Genomic DNA, 14,865 nt, shown 5'->3' with positions numbered 1-14,865 from the left:
AAGGACCAACGACTTACTCAAATTCGAATTCTAGGCAAAACCCCCCAAATTTGGGTATAAACCCTAACTTCCAATCCCATAAATTAGCCACTAATTAGGAAGAAATCTTGCAATTATAGGTTCTAGTCATCAATTCTATGCTTAGTGAAGCTAACCCAATCAATAAATAAGATTTAGAAGCCTAGAAAGAAGAACTCATGGAACCCTCTTTAATCATTAAACCCTTAAGGAACTATCATGTTAATGGAATCCTAAGGTGGTAACGAAATCATGGAATAGCAAGGAGAATAGAAGAACTTACCTCAAAGAGTTTCCCTCAAGAATCACCTTGAAAAGCTCTCAAAAACTCTAAAGTCGAAATAATAAAGAATGAGGGACTTAGGGCTTTTAATACTCAGTTAATGAAATAATCAGCCTGATACCACTTCTGCGGCAACGGGACCTCTGCGGCTGTCCCGCCTCGACGACCACTCAGACCGCTGCGGCGGTCAGCTAATATTACACTAGGTCGCTGTGGTGGTACGTCCACCGCTATAGCGGTGCCGCTGATGCGGTAGTGGTGCCGCTATAGCAGGCACCAGAATCAGAATTCCCCAAATAATCACAATCTCAATCCCGAAATCATGACTACCACCCGAGGCCATCTGCTCACATACCACATACACGGACACACATAAAAACACGCTACGAACGCACTTGTGGCCTCAGAATTCCCAACGGAGGTCTCGTTGACCGAGTCATCCCTCGATACCTCAACATCAACTTTCCAACCCAAGTCCTAAAATGCACCCGAGTGCATTGGGAACCGAACCGAATATACAGACAAATTCTAATAGACCACCTGGACCTCTCGAAATTAACGAATTTTTGAAAAAGGCCCGTTTACCCAAAAGTCAACTTTGAGTCAACTCTTTTTCGATTAAAGCCCAATTTTCACAAAAAGTCACCCAAATCCTATCCAAATACCTCGGGAAGCATGTCAACGGTCCCCTCGGATCAAATGTGAGCTAAACAAGTTCGGGGAAGGGTCAAAAGTACCGAAAAGACTATAACGACCAAACGGGTCGTTACATTAAGTAAAACCAACTCTAATAGTTTGTGAAGCAAGTTTTTAATATTTGATGGGAAAAAAATGGAATTCAACAAATACCTCATTAAGTCATCGAGTCGTCTTGCCACGTGCTCTATATCACGTAATTAAGCTTCTAGAACACTGAGGTGAAATTTTGTCCGGAGGGATAATGAAGCGATGAAATTTTGTCTATGGTAATAGCGTTAACCATACGAAGCTTAAAGTGAAAAAAGAGGAGAAAATAGTCGTTTTTCACGTGTGGGTTAAAAACAAGTCTAATAGTTTGTGAAGCAAATTTTGAATATTTGATGGTTAAAAGAGAAAAAAGGAATTCAACAAATACCTTATTAATTCACTGTCGTCCTGCCACGTGCAAGCTACGTGCCTCTATATCACTTAAGATTCTAGAACACTATGGTGATTTTTTGTCCGAAGGGATAATGAAGAGGTGAAATTTTGTCTATGATAACATCGTTAACTATTAGCCCCTTTTCTTGTGCCCACGTGTCCGCACATGTCCTACGCTCTACTCTCCTTTTTCCCTATTCTCTGCCGACGTGTTTTTAACCGCACGTGAAAAAATGCTTATATCGCTTTAAGCTTCGTATAGTTAACGCTATCACCATAGAAAAAATTTCACCGCTTCATTATTTCTCGGATAAAATTTTACCGCAGTGTTCTAGAAGCTTAAGTGATGTAGAGGCACGTCGCGGGACGACTAGGTGACTTAATGAGGTGTTTGTTGAATTCCTTTTTCCTCTTTTAACCATCAAATATTTGAAATTTGCTTCACAAACTATTAGACGTGTTTTTAACCCACGGGCGAAAAATGCCTATTTTCTTTTATTTTTTCGCTTTAAGCTTCGTATAGTAAACGCTATCACTACACCGCTTCATTATCCCTCCGGAAAAAATTTCACCATAGTGTTTTAGAAACTTAAGTGATATAAAAACACGTGGCTGAACGACTCGGCGACTTAATAAGATATTTGTTGAATTCCTTTTTTCCTCTTTTAACCATCAGATATTCGAAATTTGCTTCATCAACTATAATTTGTTGCAAGAAATTTCACTAATGATGGAAGTATAATTCACTCTCGGAAGAAGAAATATGAATTAAGACTGAGTTCCAGACCATTAAAAATGACGAGATATCAATTATTCTATTACACTTTTTGAAAGCTAAAAGTTCTTCATATTGAGTATTCATGTTATTGAATTTTTTCATAGGTGGTGATGAATTTATTTAGAATAGTTCGGGTCTTCTTCACCATATGAACAAAAATTTTGAAGTTAGAGTTATGTCTAGAATTTATTTCTTATCATGACATCAACATTAGAACCATTTAGTTCATGAGGTTTTTATTTTATATTATTTATGTAGATGTTCAGCTCTAAACGTGCGAGAATGGTTTATTTACTTTCTGCATATGATCTTTGAAAATTTTTGCCAAATAACTTAGTTAAATTGAGTTAAATTTAATATTCATTTCTTACCATAAACTCAGGGGTGGATTGATTGTATTAATTACAGGTTCATACGAGCACAATAACTTTTGATTAAGTCTAGCTAGTACTTATATTAGGAAATTTATTAAATATATATATAAATACTTAATAACAAACTTAATAATGACGACGATAATAATTTGATGACAAATTCAAAAAACTATAAACTTCAAATTCTACTACCGCCTTCTTTGCATAAACTAAGCATGACCTATTATAATTTTTTTCACTCAATTATCATTATATATTTTTAGTTTTTTTACTTCTCTAAACACTTAGTTATAATAAGTGCAATTTTTTAACGTATATATCTAGTGTAGTAAAGTAAAGTATTTATTTAACCTCAAAAGTGTTAAAACTCTTTTTCTCCCGTGCTATAGCTCATGACTTCATGCACTTTCACTCTCTTTTCACTTTGATAACACCGAACCTTTTTCTACGTGTCAACTTTTAAAGTCTTGGTGAATACTTGTTGACCCATCGAATGGACGACAGTACTTATCTCTAGTGACTTTTTTAAAAAAAAAAAAAACTGTGTCTCTGCCAATATAAACACCCGCCATAGCTACAATTCAAGAAAATCTTAGAAAAACAAATTTCAGAAACTTTAATTTTTCTCTCCAATTTTCTTATCTCTCTGCATTTTAACAACAATTTGCTTACTTTGTTTTTGTTGCTAAGGCAAAAAAAAAATGGGTCTTTAAGCAGGAGTGTATCTAGCACGGTAAGTTGGGAGTTCAATTGAAGTTTTAAAATATACATAAGGATTGAATTTAATTTATAAACTTATATATATTTTATTTTATGAAAGAAAACTTTAAATTTTATAAAATATATTTTGTGATTATTTTAATATTTGGGGTATTTGAAAAAAATCACAAATTTAATTAGATCTTTTATGATCGTGCTGAAGTGCACTTAGTTAAAAAATAAAGGAAGTTACATCTAAGACATAAAAATACTTTAAAAAGTAAATATTTTTAAAGATCACTCAATTATGAGGAATTATGTAACAAAATCATTTAACTTTATTTTGTATCAATAAAATCTCTCAACTTAAGAATTTTTTCTTATAAAATCACTCACTCAAACTTGTCATAAAAAAATGACATTTGACCCACCATAAGGTTTATTTGAGTGGAGGAGAGAGAGAAATGGGGTTTGTTGTTTTCAAATGGGTTAAATTAATTTACTGGATCGGGTCGGGTTGGATTAAACGAGAGAAATCAAGTAATTTCAATTGAAATTAGAAAATGGAAATTGATTTGAGGGAATCCATCAATATGGGAGTATTTTTGTTAGCTTTAGTAGGGACAAAGGTATAAATAACACAAATTTGTGGAGGATAAAACTGACTAATAAAACAAAGTAGAGTGGGATTTTTGATCCTTTTCCCTAAAATGAATAAAGAAACTGTAAGACTGACTTCTACAACAATAACAACATACCCAGTCAATCTCATAAGTGGGGTCTGGTGAGGGTCGATCGTACACGAACCTTACCCCTAACTTCGCAGAGAGGTTATTTAAGATAGACCCTCGGCTCAACTAAAACAGTTTTAAGAGAACAATTTTTTTAATATAAATTACCATAAACCTTTCATGGTCCAAAATGGTTGAGTCCGGAGCCAAAATGGCTTATTTTTACAGCTATTAGACAAAAATAGTATGCTTTTTTTTTTTAGACCAAAATTGGTATTTCGTTGGATAACCAACGAAATACCCACACAAGTACTGTTCCGGTGCCGATGAATTTCTTGCAATTCGCTACACAAGAATTTTTTTTTATTTATTTTCCTTTGCATTTCGTGAATCAATTCACGAAATAGGCATTTTTCATTTTTTTTTTTTTGCCATTCGTGAAATTAAAACTGTTTTTTTTTTTATTATTTTCCTTTGCATTATAGACATTTTTTTTTTTGCAATTCGTGAAATTAAAAATGTTTTTTTTCCTTTGCATTTCGTGAATCAATTCACGAAATAGGCATTTTTTTTTTTGCAATTCGTGAATAAAAACGAAACTGATTTGTATTTTTTTTTTTTTTTTTTTTTTTTGCATTTCGTTGTGCAAACAACGAAATATGTGTTTTTGTTTTTTTTTTTATTTCGTGAATTGATTCACCGAAAGTGATTTGTTTTGTTATGTTTTTTTTTTTGGCATTTCATGACACAATCAACGAAATAGGGTTTTTTTTTTTTTTTTTTTTTGCAATTCGTGAATAAAAAAGAAATAGGAAATTATAATTTTTTTATTTTTTTTTGCATTTCGTGTATTAAAAAACGAAATAGGATAATTTTTTTTTATTTCGTTCATATAAAAACGAAATTGGAAAATATATATAATTTTTTTTTTTTTGCATTTCGTGTATTAATGAACGAAATATGTTTTTTTATTTTTTTTTGTATTTGGTGAATTAATGAAGGAAACTGATTTTTTTTTTTTTTTTTTTGCATTTCGTAATTTAATGAACGAAATAGTTTTTTTTTTTTTTTGTATTTCATGAATAAAAATAACGAAATAGGAAATTATAATTTTTTTTTTTTGCATTTCGTGTATTAAAAAACGAAATAGGAAGAAATAGGAACACATACATACATACATACATATATATATATATATATATATATATATATATATATATATATATATATTTTCTATAAAGCAGTAAAACAGTACCAATTTTTTTTTCTATAACGCAGTAAACTGCTTTATAGAAACAGTACCAAAAAAAAAATAATTGACCAACTTTATTTTTTGCAACACTTAGTGTTTTTCTCGATACTTTGACCAATCATTAGTCGTGTGTCAAGACTCCGAAACGTCAATATTTTATATAGAACCTGATATTTTTTTCTGCGTACAATAATGTAGGCCCAATACATCAAGGATACGTAGACGTTCGGATCGTCATTTTAGGGGTTGAAAAGGTGCCCGAAGTAAGTTTTGTTTGAAAGAACTTAGAATTTGACTGTAAGGTTATTTTAGTCAACTTTATATGTCGAGAAAATTGGTCAGCTTTATTTTCAAAAATTGAAACCGCAGAAGTGAAATTGACATTCACAGCTACATTACCCCGAGAGTTTTACGTTGAAATCTTTTGCGCATCATCATCTTATAAGTAAATAAAACTGAAAATTTCACGCCAATTTGGGGGAAAATCGAAATTGAATGGGATAAAAGGCTTCTTTTTTTTAAATCGGCTCAGCCAAACTGCCTTGTGGCGGTTGGTTCGCATAGATCTCGAAAAAATAAGCAAGTTAAAAAAAAACGCGTAAAACGGATGTCCGAGCGCAAAGTTATGACCATCTAAAGTTTGACGACTTTACAACTAGTTTTTCTCCCTATATTTTTTAGAATTATATTTATATTCAAGATAAAGTTATGTCTTGACTTTACAACTATTTTTTTCCGTTTATTAAAAAGCGAAATAAGAATTTTTTTTTATTTCGTTCATCTAAAAACGAAATATGAAAATAATTTTTTTTGTATTTTTGTATTTCGTTTATATAAAAAAATAGGAAATAATTTTATTTTCATTTCGTTTATATAAAAACGAAATAGGAATACATATATATATATATATATATATATATATATATATATATATATATATGTATTCCTATTTCTTCCTATTTCGTTTTTTAATACACGAAATGCAAAAAAAAATATATATATATAATTTCCTATTTCGTTTTTTTTATTCACGAAATACAAAAAAAAAAAAAAAAAAAAAAAAAACTATTTCGTTCATTAAATTACGAAATGCAAAACAAAAAAAAAAAAACAGTTTCCTTCATTAATACACGAAATAAAAAACAAAATCAGTTTCGTTCATTAATTCACCAAATACAAAAAAAAATAAAAAAAAACCTATTTCGTTCATTAATACACGAAATGCAAAAACAAAATTTATATATATATTTTCCAATTTCGTTTTTATATGAACGAAATAAAAAAAAATTATCCTATTTCGTTTTTTAATACACGAAATGCAAGAAAAAAAAATATAATTTACTATTTATTTTTTTATTCACGAATTGCAAAAAAAAAAAAAACCTATTTCGTTGATTGTGTCAGGAATTGCAAAAAAAAAAAAAATACATATTTCGTTGATTGCACAACGAAATGCAAAAAAATAAAATACAAATTCGTTGATTGCACAACGAAATGCAAAAAAAAAAAAATACAAATCAGTTTCGTTTTTATTCACGAATTGCAAAAAAAAAACAATTAAAAATGCCTATTTCGCGAATTGATTCACGAAATGCAAAGGAAAATAAAAAAAAAAATCAGTTTCGTTCATTAATTCACCAAATACAAAAAAAAATAAAAAAACCTATTTCGTTCATTAATACACGAAATGCAAAAAAATATATATTATATATATATATATATATATATATATATATATATTCCAATTTCGTTTTTATATGAACGAAATAAAAAAAAATTATCCTATTTCGTTTTTTAATATACGAAATGCAAAATATATATATATATATATATATATATATATATAATTTCCTATTTCTTTTTTTATTCACGAATTGCAAAAAAAAAAAAAAAAAACCTATTTCGTTGATTGTGTCAGGAATTGCAAAAAAAAAAAAAACACATATTTCGTTGATTGCACAACGAAATACAAAAAAAAAAAAAAATACAAATCAGTTTCGTTTTTATTCACGAATTGCAAAAAAAAAAAAGCCTAATTCGTGAATTGATTCACGAAATGCAAAGGAAAATAAATTAAAAAAAATTCTTGCATTTCGCTACACATGTAGCGAAATGCAAGAAATTCATCGGCACCGGAACAGTACTTGTGTGGGTATTTCGTTGGTTATGCAACGAAATATCCATTTTGGTCTAAAAAAAATACTATTTTTATCTAATAGCTGTAAAAATAAGTCATTTTAGCTCCGGACTCCAAAATAGTTAGCATTTTGTCCAATTAATGGTCAGCTAGAAAACCATGGCAACATAAGATAACAATGAGCCAAATATAAGAGTTGAAATGTTGACTCATTTCTTGAATGGCTCTTTTAGCCCCTTTGCTTTCAATAATGACCAATCCTTCTTACCTTTTCCACTTAAATACCAGGCTTTTGTCCCCTCGTGCTGAGAGGGCATAAAGCAAAGCTCTGTGGGTTCTTCTGGCCCTTGATGCTCTTAGTCAGAAGACCGGAATCGCAGCAGATAAGAAACTCAACAACATTAGAATGTCAATAGCTAGTTATGACTCGCGCAATTAAGAGTGGGCACGGTATGGTATATACCGAATACCATACTGATACCGAAGTTTTTAATACCGCGGTTTTAGTATTATGGTATTTGATATGGTATTTGGTATGAATTTAAATTTTCTTTGGTATTCGGTATGGTATTTGATATTTATAAAATGGATACCGAAATACCGTATACCATACCGAAGTTTATACTACATATATACAATCCATATATATTATATTTACTACTGTTAAATATATAGACTAGTTTTCGTATAAAAAATTACATCACATCTCATTTAATGCCAATTTGTATGTAATAGAAAATTGTACCATCAAAGCTAACTTTTTATCCAATATTTTCATGCTTTTAGTCTTTCACATATGCTGAAGCCTAGAAGCAGCCTTTAATTTATCTCTACTATTTTTCCAATACATTAAGACTTGAAATGGTGGAAATGGCCTATTCTCTCTGCTGCTGAATGAAATTTTTGATGTAAAATTGTTTAGGACCGAAGATTATGCTTAATTTTGGCTAATGTTGTTTAGACTTTGAAACTTTGACTACTCTATCGTGATTCAAATGTCCATTGTGCAATTGATTAACGAAGAAAATTGCTTGTACTTTCTTTTAAATACGTCTATTTGTGTATGGTGTTAGTTTAATATAATTGAGAAATCTCAAAGTCATAATCCTTTATTACATGAGTATATACGTAAGTCGAAGTTAAATAAACTATGGTTACCGAATTACCGTACCGTGAAATACCGAAACCGAACTTAAAAATACCGAACCGTACCGAATTAATTTGGTATGGTAATGGTATCGTATTTTTAAAAACCGAATACCGAAGTTACCGAACCGAAACTTCAAATACCGTATCATACCGTACCATGCCCACCCCTACGCGCAATGTCTAAAAACATCAAGGGGCATATAGTATATCAACCACAACAATAAAAGCAAACAAATTCATCACGATGTCAATCACAACAAGTTACACAAGCAGAGACATAATTCCAAAATAATCTACTAAGTAGACATATTTCACATTCAAGTCTAAGTAAATATTTATTTTGGGGTCTAAAAACCCCCATCAGCAGATGGCTTTTCCTCTATAAAGCTCGTGCCTCAAACAAGTGCATCTCCAACTTCAATCCTGTGAATGGAAGGACAGAGTGTTAACACAGTTACATGTTTGTACAGCCAAGGGGTTAAAAGGAAACACAAGAGGGCAAGAGAGAATATGCATAGGACAACTATGCACAGAGAGAGTGATTATACATGATAAAACTATGTACTAGAGACGAAGATTACACCGGGTATGTTATTGTTTGTTGTTCTAGAGACGTAGATTAATTTCCGCAAGAGAAAGTGTAGACTAGTAAGGGAGTACAGTTTTTGTGTTGCAGTCTCTAGGATTTAATGAGACTTTCTTGGTGTCAATGGTTTAATTTTTTTTCCACAGTTTTCATCAAATCTAACATGATGACAAGTAAAACCAGTCAGAATTAGGCACTAGATGACTGACCGTGATGAGTCAACACGGTGACATGAGATTACATTGTAAAATACAGAAGTTGGAACAAATCAATTTCTTTGGCAAATTGTCATTTCAAGTCCCAACAGGTATTTTCTAATAAGGGACCAAAAGAAGAGATCAACAGCAACAACATAGCAACAACATACCCAGTGAAATCCCACAATGTGGGGTCTGGGGAGGGTAAAGTGTACGCAGACCTTACCCCTATTTCGGAAGATAGGGAGGCTGTTTCCGAAAGACCCTCGGCTCAAAAGAAGAGATCGCGATTTAAAATTTAAAAGAAAAAATCTTGTTCCTTGTGTTATTACCTTAACGCAATTGTAAATTTTCTGAAATGGACATGATTATGCCCATTGCCCAGCAGTAGACTACAGAGAGAAGCTTTAGTAGAAATTTAACTTTCAGATTTGGGCAGAAACAGAAGAGAGAAGCTTTAATAAATCGATAAACTGCTACTAGTGCAGCGACTTTGCTTAAATGAGAGATAACCAAGCTAGACACATGCCTACACAGAGAGATTTTATTTTGCAGAGTAGACTATGATCTTCCAATGAAGAATCGAATCGATGATTGAATAGCACAATTTCTCTTTATACAACGCAGAATTACTCACATAAGAGGCATGGCTTCTCAGAATTCACAGAAGATACATTTTCTCTTACCTCTCTAGATAACAAACATGTAGGCTGGAAACTAAATTATGAAAAACATGGTTCATTCGACATTACCAGATACCAACAATAAGTTTTAGATACCAGCACCTGTGATCTTGTAGTCTCCCTTGAAATAATTAAGCTTTTTTAATTACCCACATATTTCAAGAGTAGAGATACATTTGTCTTTTCATGTTCCTTTAAATATACATGGTTGAGTCAATAACATACACATATTTATAAAACAAAGTGCTAAACGACAGCGAAACCTCGGAATCCTCAGGTTAGAAAAGAGGCTGGCCTTTTCAACTTAGAAGCACAGAGAAATGTCAAATAAGTGCAACGAATGAGCAACACCAGAGATTATTAAAGGGATAATTACACATTCGGACTGGCCTAAAAAATAATAGCCGCATATAATATACAAAAATATACATATAACATGCATATTATATACATAGTCAGTATAGGTTATGTATACTTTGGCTAGCACCCGTAATAAAAATGAAAAAAGCCCATTATTAAAGCAGAACAGATAACATACCTCATCTTCATCATCGTCTTCCCCATCTTCTTTGTTCTTCTTGAGACGGGTTGTACCCCCCCCCTTGCTAATGGGCAACTTCATTGGTCCAAAGGGCGTGTCCACATTTATGTTACCTTTCATGGAATAGCCAGTACCTCTCCCTCTGATCATGTCCCAAAGAGCAGAGCCAAATTCCTTGGGCCTGAAGGTTATGGGAAGATCGATATGGCTGATTCCATTTTTTTCAAGAGTAGCCGATTTCTCAAGATCTGCACCACCAACATTGACATCGGAGAGCCAGACATCGTAATCAAGGCTTTTGAGCCCCAGATCAAAGTCGTTCTTGTTATCCACCTGTAACTTAAGAACTGCTACAGTTTCCTCGAAAGAGAACTTCTCGAAATGGATTTTCTCAAGATCAATATCTGGCTTGTAAGGTACAGGAATCTCGCCACTTTTCTCAAGAGGAATAGTTAGCCTACCAAAAACAGGCACATCAACTATGAGGTCAACCTTGATCTTATATGGAATGATGCTTCCAGGCTTTATAGAGCTGTATGTAGTTTTGATGTCATCATAAACCAGATTAAGTGGTATTTTGACGGTCTCCGAACCATGTGCATGTATTGTTCCAGCATCAGGGATCAATCCAGAAAGCAGTTTCCTTCCATCACTCTCGATTAAGTAGTTTATGTCAATAAGAGGAATTGGGATGGGGTTCGGGTTCTTCACAAGCACGTCAACAACTATTTCAGCCGTTTTAAGATTGATATGAGGAATATGAATTGCAGCGACATCTGCAGTTGGTTTTCCAAAACCTATTGTTTCCTCGATTTTCTCACCAATATCCTGGATGAAGTCCTTTACTTTTTCAATAAAACCACCCTTTTGCTCATCTTTCTTGTCTTCTTTCTCCTCCTTCTCCTTGTCCTTGAAAAGACCCCTTTCGACAATCTCTGGATTTTCCGAAGACGACATACCTTATAAGCAAAGCAAGAAATAGTGTTCAATGAGTTACAAAGTAGACTGACAACTGGTATTCAAGACATAAATATACTAGCAAGCAACAAATGGGTGTTCTACCTCCTAGATAACTTAGCCCCACTAACAGTGACAGCCACATGAAGTGGAAGTAAAATGGAAATAACAGCTTAAAAACCTCCAAAGACACAGTTTACAAACAGAAAGAATGTTTCTGTTGCTTCTAGAGAATTGCTAAGAAAATAATGGGAAGCATTTTGATATCATACTGCACTTTAATCCCGTCCGCAATGCTGCCATTTAGTTATGCTAAATGGACACATAAATAATACATCGTTAAATCATACTTGAATAAATCTTTCATACATAAGGTGTGGATAACAAAAATTGTGTTGCTCTGACCTTAATTTCACAAAAAAAGATAACAAAAAAGTCTACTGCTTGTGCAACTACCAGTAGTGAGAAACTTATTCAATCTAAAACTTTAGACATTCGGTGGAGTTTCCCAGGACCACTCAAGCACTAGCTAGAGTAGCTAGGACAATCATAAAAATTACTGAGCCCTTTTTATTTTAAAATAACCGTCGTGTCCGGATCAGCTTGCGCACACCTAAACTAATTCCAATGGACACTTGCCACCTCCCACCAACACAGGTACCGGGTGACTTGGATCTTTCATTTTTGCAAAGTCCAATGTGCCTCAAATGCTGAAGAGTGAAATGGATCTAAAAGCGACCACGTGAGATAAATTATTTTTTAACATGTAGAAAGTAGGTGCTCATCACCACAGTCGAATCCAAGATTTAAAGTTTATGAGCTCCTACAATAATTTCCAATTAATATACAAGAATAACCGAGTTCACGGTCAAATACCTATTCGTTTTTAGTGTATTTCTTAATATACATATAGGTCTAGGCAAAAGCTACTGAATTTCTGTGAACCCGTATTGATTTTTAGTGCCTTGAGCAAAATTTGGAATGAGTTGAGAGAAATAGGATGAAAATTAACTGAAAATGGGTTGACTCTGATGCTACTTTAAAGAATCCAATCATCCAACCCAAAATCAAATCTTAAGGCATAAAATGGAACAGCTAAAACCCATTATAAACTCTTTTGAACCCTAATGCAACCAATAGAGAACAGGTTTATTCTCTAACACAAGTAGTGCTAATATAAAGCTTCATTCTTTGCTCAAGATTTAGTACTTTCAATAAATTATCCACCTTATTTTAAGTCAAATACTTGCAGCATTAACAAGTCAACTAAAAGCATCCATACAAATCTAATAGTCAAAAAAGATATTCAAACACATTTCAATACAATCAGATGAATCAAGAAATGGAGTTGACAGAGAAATGAAGGATCTGATCAGATCAATTGATATGTATAAAAATGGTAAAAGGATGTCATTTTGGGATATCAAGAATGATAAGCAAAGCAGAGAATCTTACTCAGATTGCAATTTTATTACAAAACACAAAAAGGGCTTGATCCAAATCTGATCAAGAAGAAGAAAAAAAGCATGGCAGAACCAAAAACAAAAAAAAAAAGGTAGAAAGTAAAAGTAATAATTGAGTGAAAGATAGAAAAGAAAATGCAGTATTACCCGCTAGAACTGATTTGACCTTGCTTGTTCTCTTGGATTTGGTGGGAACTTTCTGGATTCTGTAGAGTGATGTGATCTGATAAGTGAAGAAAGAGAAGTGTAAAGACGAGATATATTCAAGGGGTTCTTGGTATTGTCAACACATGTCTTCCCCGTGTGGACATATAAGATCGTGTGAGAAAAGGGCCCTCATCCATCTATCGGACTAAGTTTAAAATCATCCCTTAAATTTACACTTATCGATTTTAATCCTTTAACTATTTAAAATCTTATCAAATTTGATCTCCATCTATTTTTTATACAAATAGCGTACAAATTCATAAACCTTCATAAGATTAATTGTTAAACCATTCCTCAGATCAATATTTCTCCTTGCTTCTTTTTCCTCAAGTTCATTCTTTAACCTCAACTTTTTTCCTCAGGTTCTCTCTCGCTTTTCGTAACCGATGGACTATATCGGTTAAAACCGATGAAGTCCGTCGATTTTGTTAAAAAAAAAAAAAAAAAAATCGACAGACTCCCGTCGATTTTTTTTTTTTTGAAAATTAAAGAATAAAATGTAGGAACTTGAAATCGAACCCAGGTATGTTCCTTGGCATTAAAAGGCTTTACCACTAGACCACTAGTATTCTTTGTTCATATACTTACATTGATTTAATTTATACTTTTTTTTCGCTCTAAAATTTTTATAAAAAAAATTAAAAATAAAAAACTGACGGACTCCATTAGTTTATTTTAGAAAACAATACAAAAAAATAATTATATTTTTCACACATTTTTGCACAAAAAATAACCGACGCAGTCCGTCGGTTTTCTTTAAAAAAATTATTGAAAAAACCAATGAAATCCGTCTGTTTTTGCTAGTTTTTTAGTAGTGTTTGAGAAGAATGATTATAGAAATTGTGTGCCTGAGTTTGTCTTTTCGGATTTTAGAGATTCGAGAGCGACACCAGTGCAAGAATGCTCTCTTTTTTTTTTTTTTTTTTTTTAACAATAGGAACTTGAGGAAAAAGAAGCAGGGAGAGAGAGAGTAACAAGTCTGAGGAATGGTTTAACATTAATCTCACGGAGGTTTATGGGTTTGTATGCTGTTTATATAAAAAATAGACTGAGACCAAATTTGATAAGTTTTTGAATAGTTAAAGGATTAAAACCGATAAGTGTATATTTAAGGTACTATTTTAGACCTACTCCCATAGATAAGGGACTATTTATGGCATTTTCTCAAGATCGTGTTGACCATCATCACAAAAATTTATAAATAATCTCTAATTCTTTTTCTCCACATAAATATCTTTTTTGCTAAGTACATAAGTATTTACTACCAATTAGTTAGGTTAATTTCGTAAAAATTCTCCAATTTATAGTGTTGCTATGAAAATGATTGAATCTTCGGACGTCTCGAAAAAAAAAAAAAAAAAAAAAGAGGTGCTAAAAAACGATTAAAGTAATTAAATAGGAGGAGTATAACTGTAGCTCTTGGTAATTTTATCAAAAATAAAAATTGCAGAAAGTTATCAAACTAATATTTCTAATCACAAAATTATTCAACTTTTACTAATTTCATAAAAAATCTTCTTGTCCATCTTTTGTGATAATTGATTGAAAAGTTCCTATTCTAATTGAAAAAGATATTTTAAAGTTTAAAGCGCTCAGACCCAAATAAACTACTCATGACTTGACCCGATCCAACTTTTTAACTTGTTTATAAACAAACTGTTTAAAGGATAAATTTTGCATGTTATTTTAAA

The 14,865-nt window shown here is 32.1% G+C and overlaps 1 protein-coding gene across 2 annotated transcripts; it reads right to left on the bottom strand.

Moving 5' to 3' along the window:
* Nucleotides 1-8,719: 8,719 nt before the first annotated feature.
* On the bottom strand, nt 8,720-13,272 carry LOC132609258 (uncharacterized). Of its 2 annotated transcripts, none has more exons than XM_060323152.1 (3): nt 13,115-13,272; nt 10,545-11,506; nt 8,720-8,963 (listed from the first exon to the last, which is right to left on the bottom strand). In XM_060323152.1, exons 2-3 carry the CDS (start codon nt 11,502-11,504, stop codon nt 8,958-8,960), a joined length of 966 nt encoding a protein of 321 aa, XP_060179135.1. In that variant the 5' UTR covers nt 11,505-11,506; nt 13,115-13,272; the 3' UTR covers nt 8,720-8,957. The 2 variants fall into 2 exon arrangements, with proteins under 2 accessions (XP_060179135.1, XP_060179136.1); XM_060323153.1 differs by lacking the exon at nt 13,115-13,272 and adding an exon at nt 12,960-13,108.
* Between the last annotated feature and the right edge of the window lie 1,593 nt (nt 13,273-14,865).

The sequence above is a fragment of the Lycium barbarum genome, chromosome 9 (assembly GCF_019175385.1).
Source record: "Lycium barbarum isolate Lr01 chromosome 9, ASM1917538v2, whole genome shotgun sequence".
Classification (NCBI taxonomy): Eukaryota; Viridiplantae; Streptophyta; class Magnoliopsida; order Solanales; family Solanaceae; genus Lycium; species Lycium barbarum.
The sequence above is the reverse complement of the archived record's forward strand: the minus strand, read 5'-3'. Positions and strand labels throughout refer to the sequence as shown.

Bases quoted from the DNA above. Each gene is read 5' to 3' on its own strand.
- LOC132609258 (XM_060323152.1), bottom strand. From the start codon at position 11,504: ATGTCGTCTTCGGAAAATCCAGAGATTGTCGAAAGGGGTCTTTTCAAG.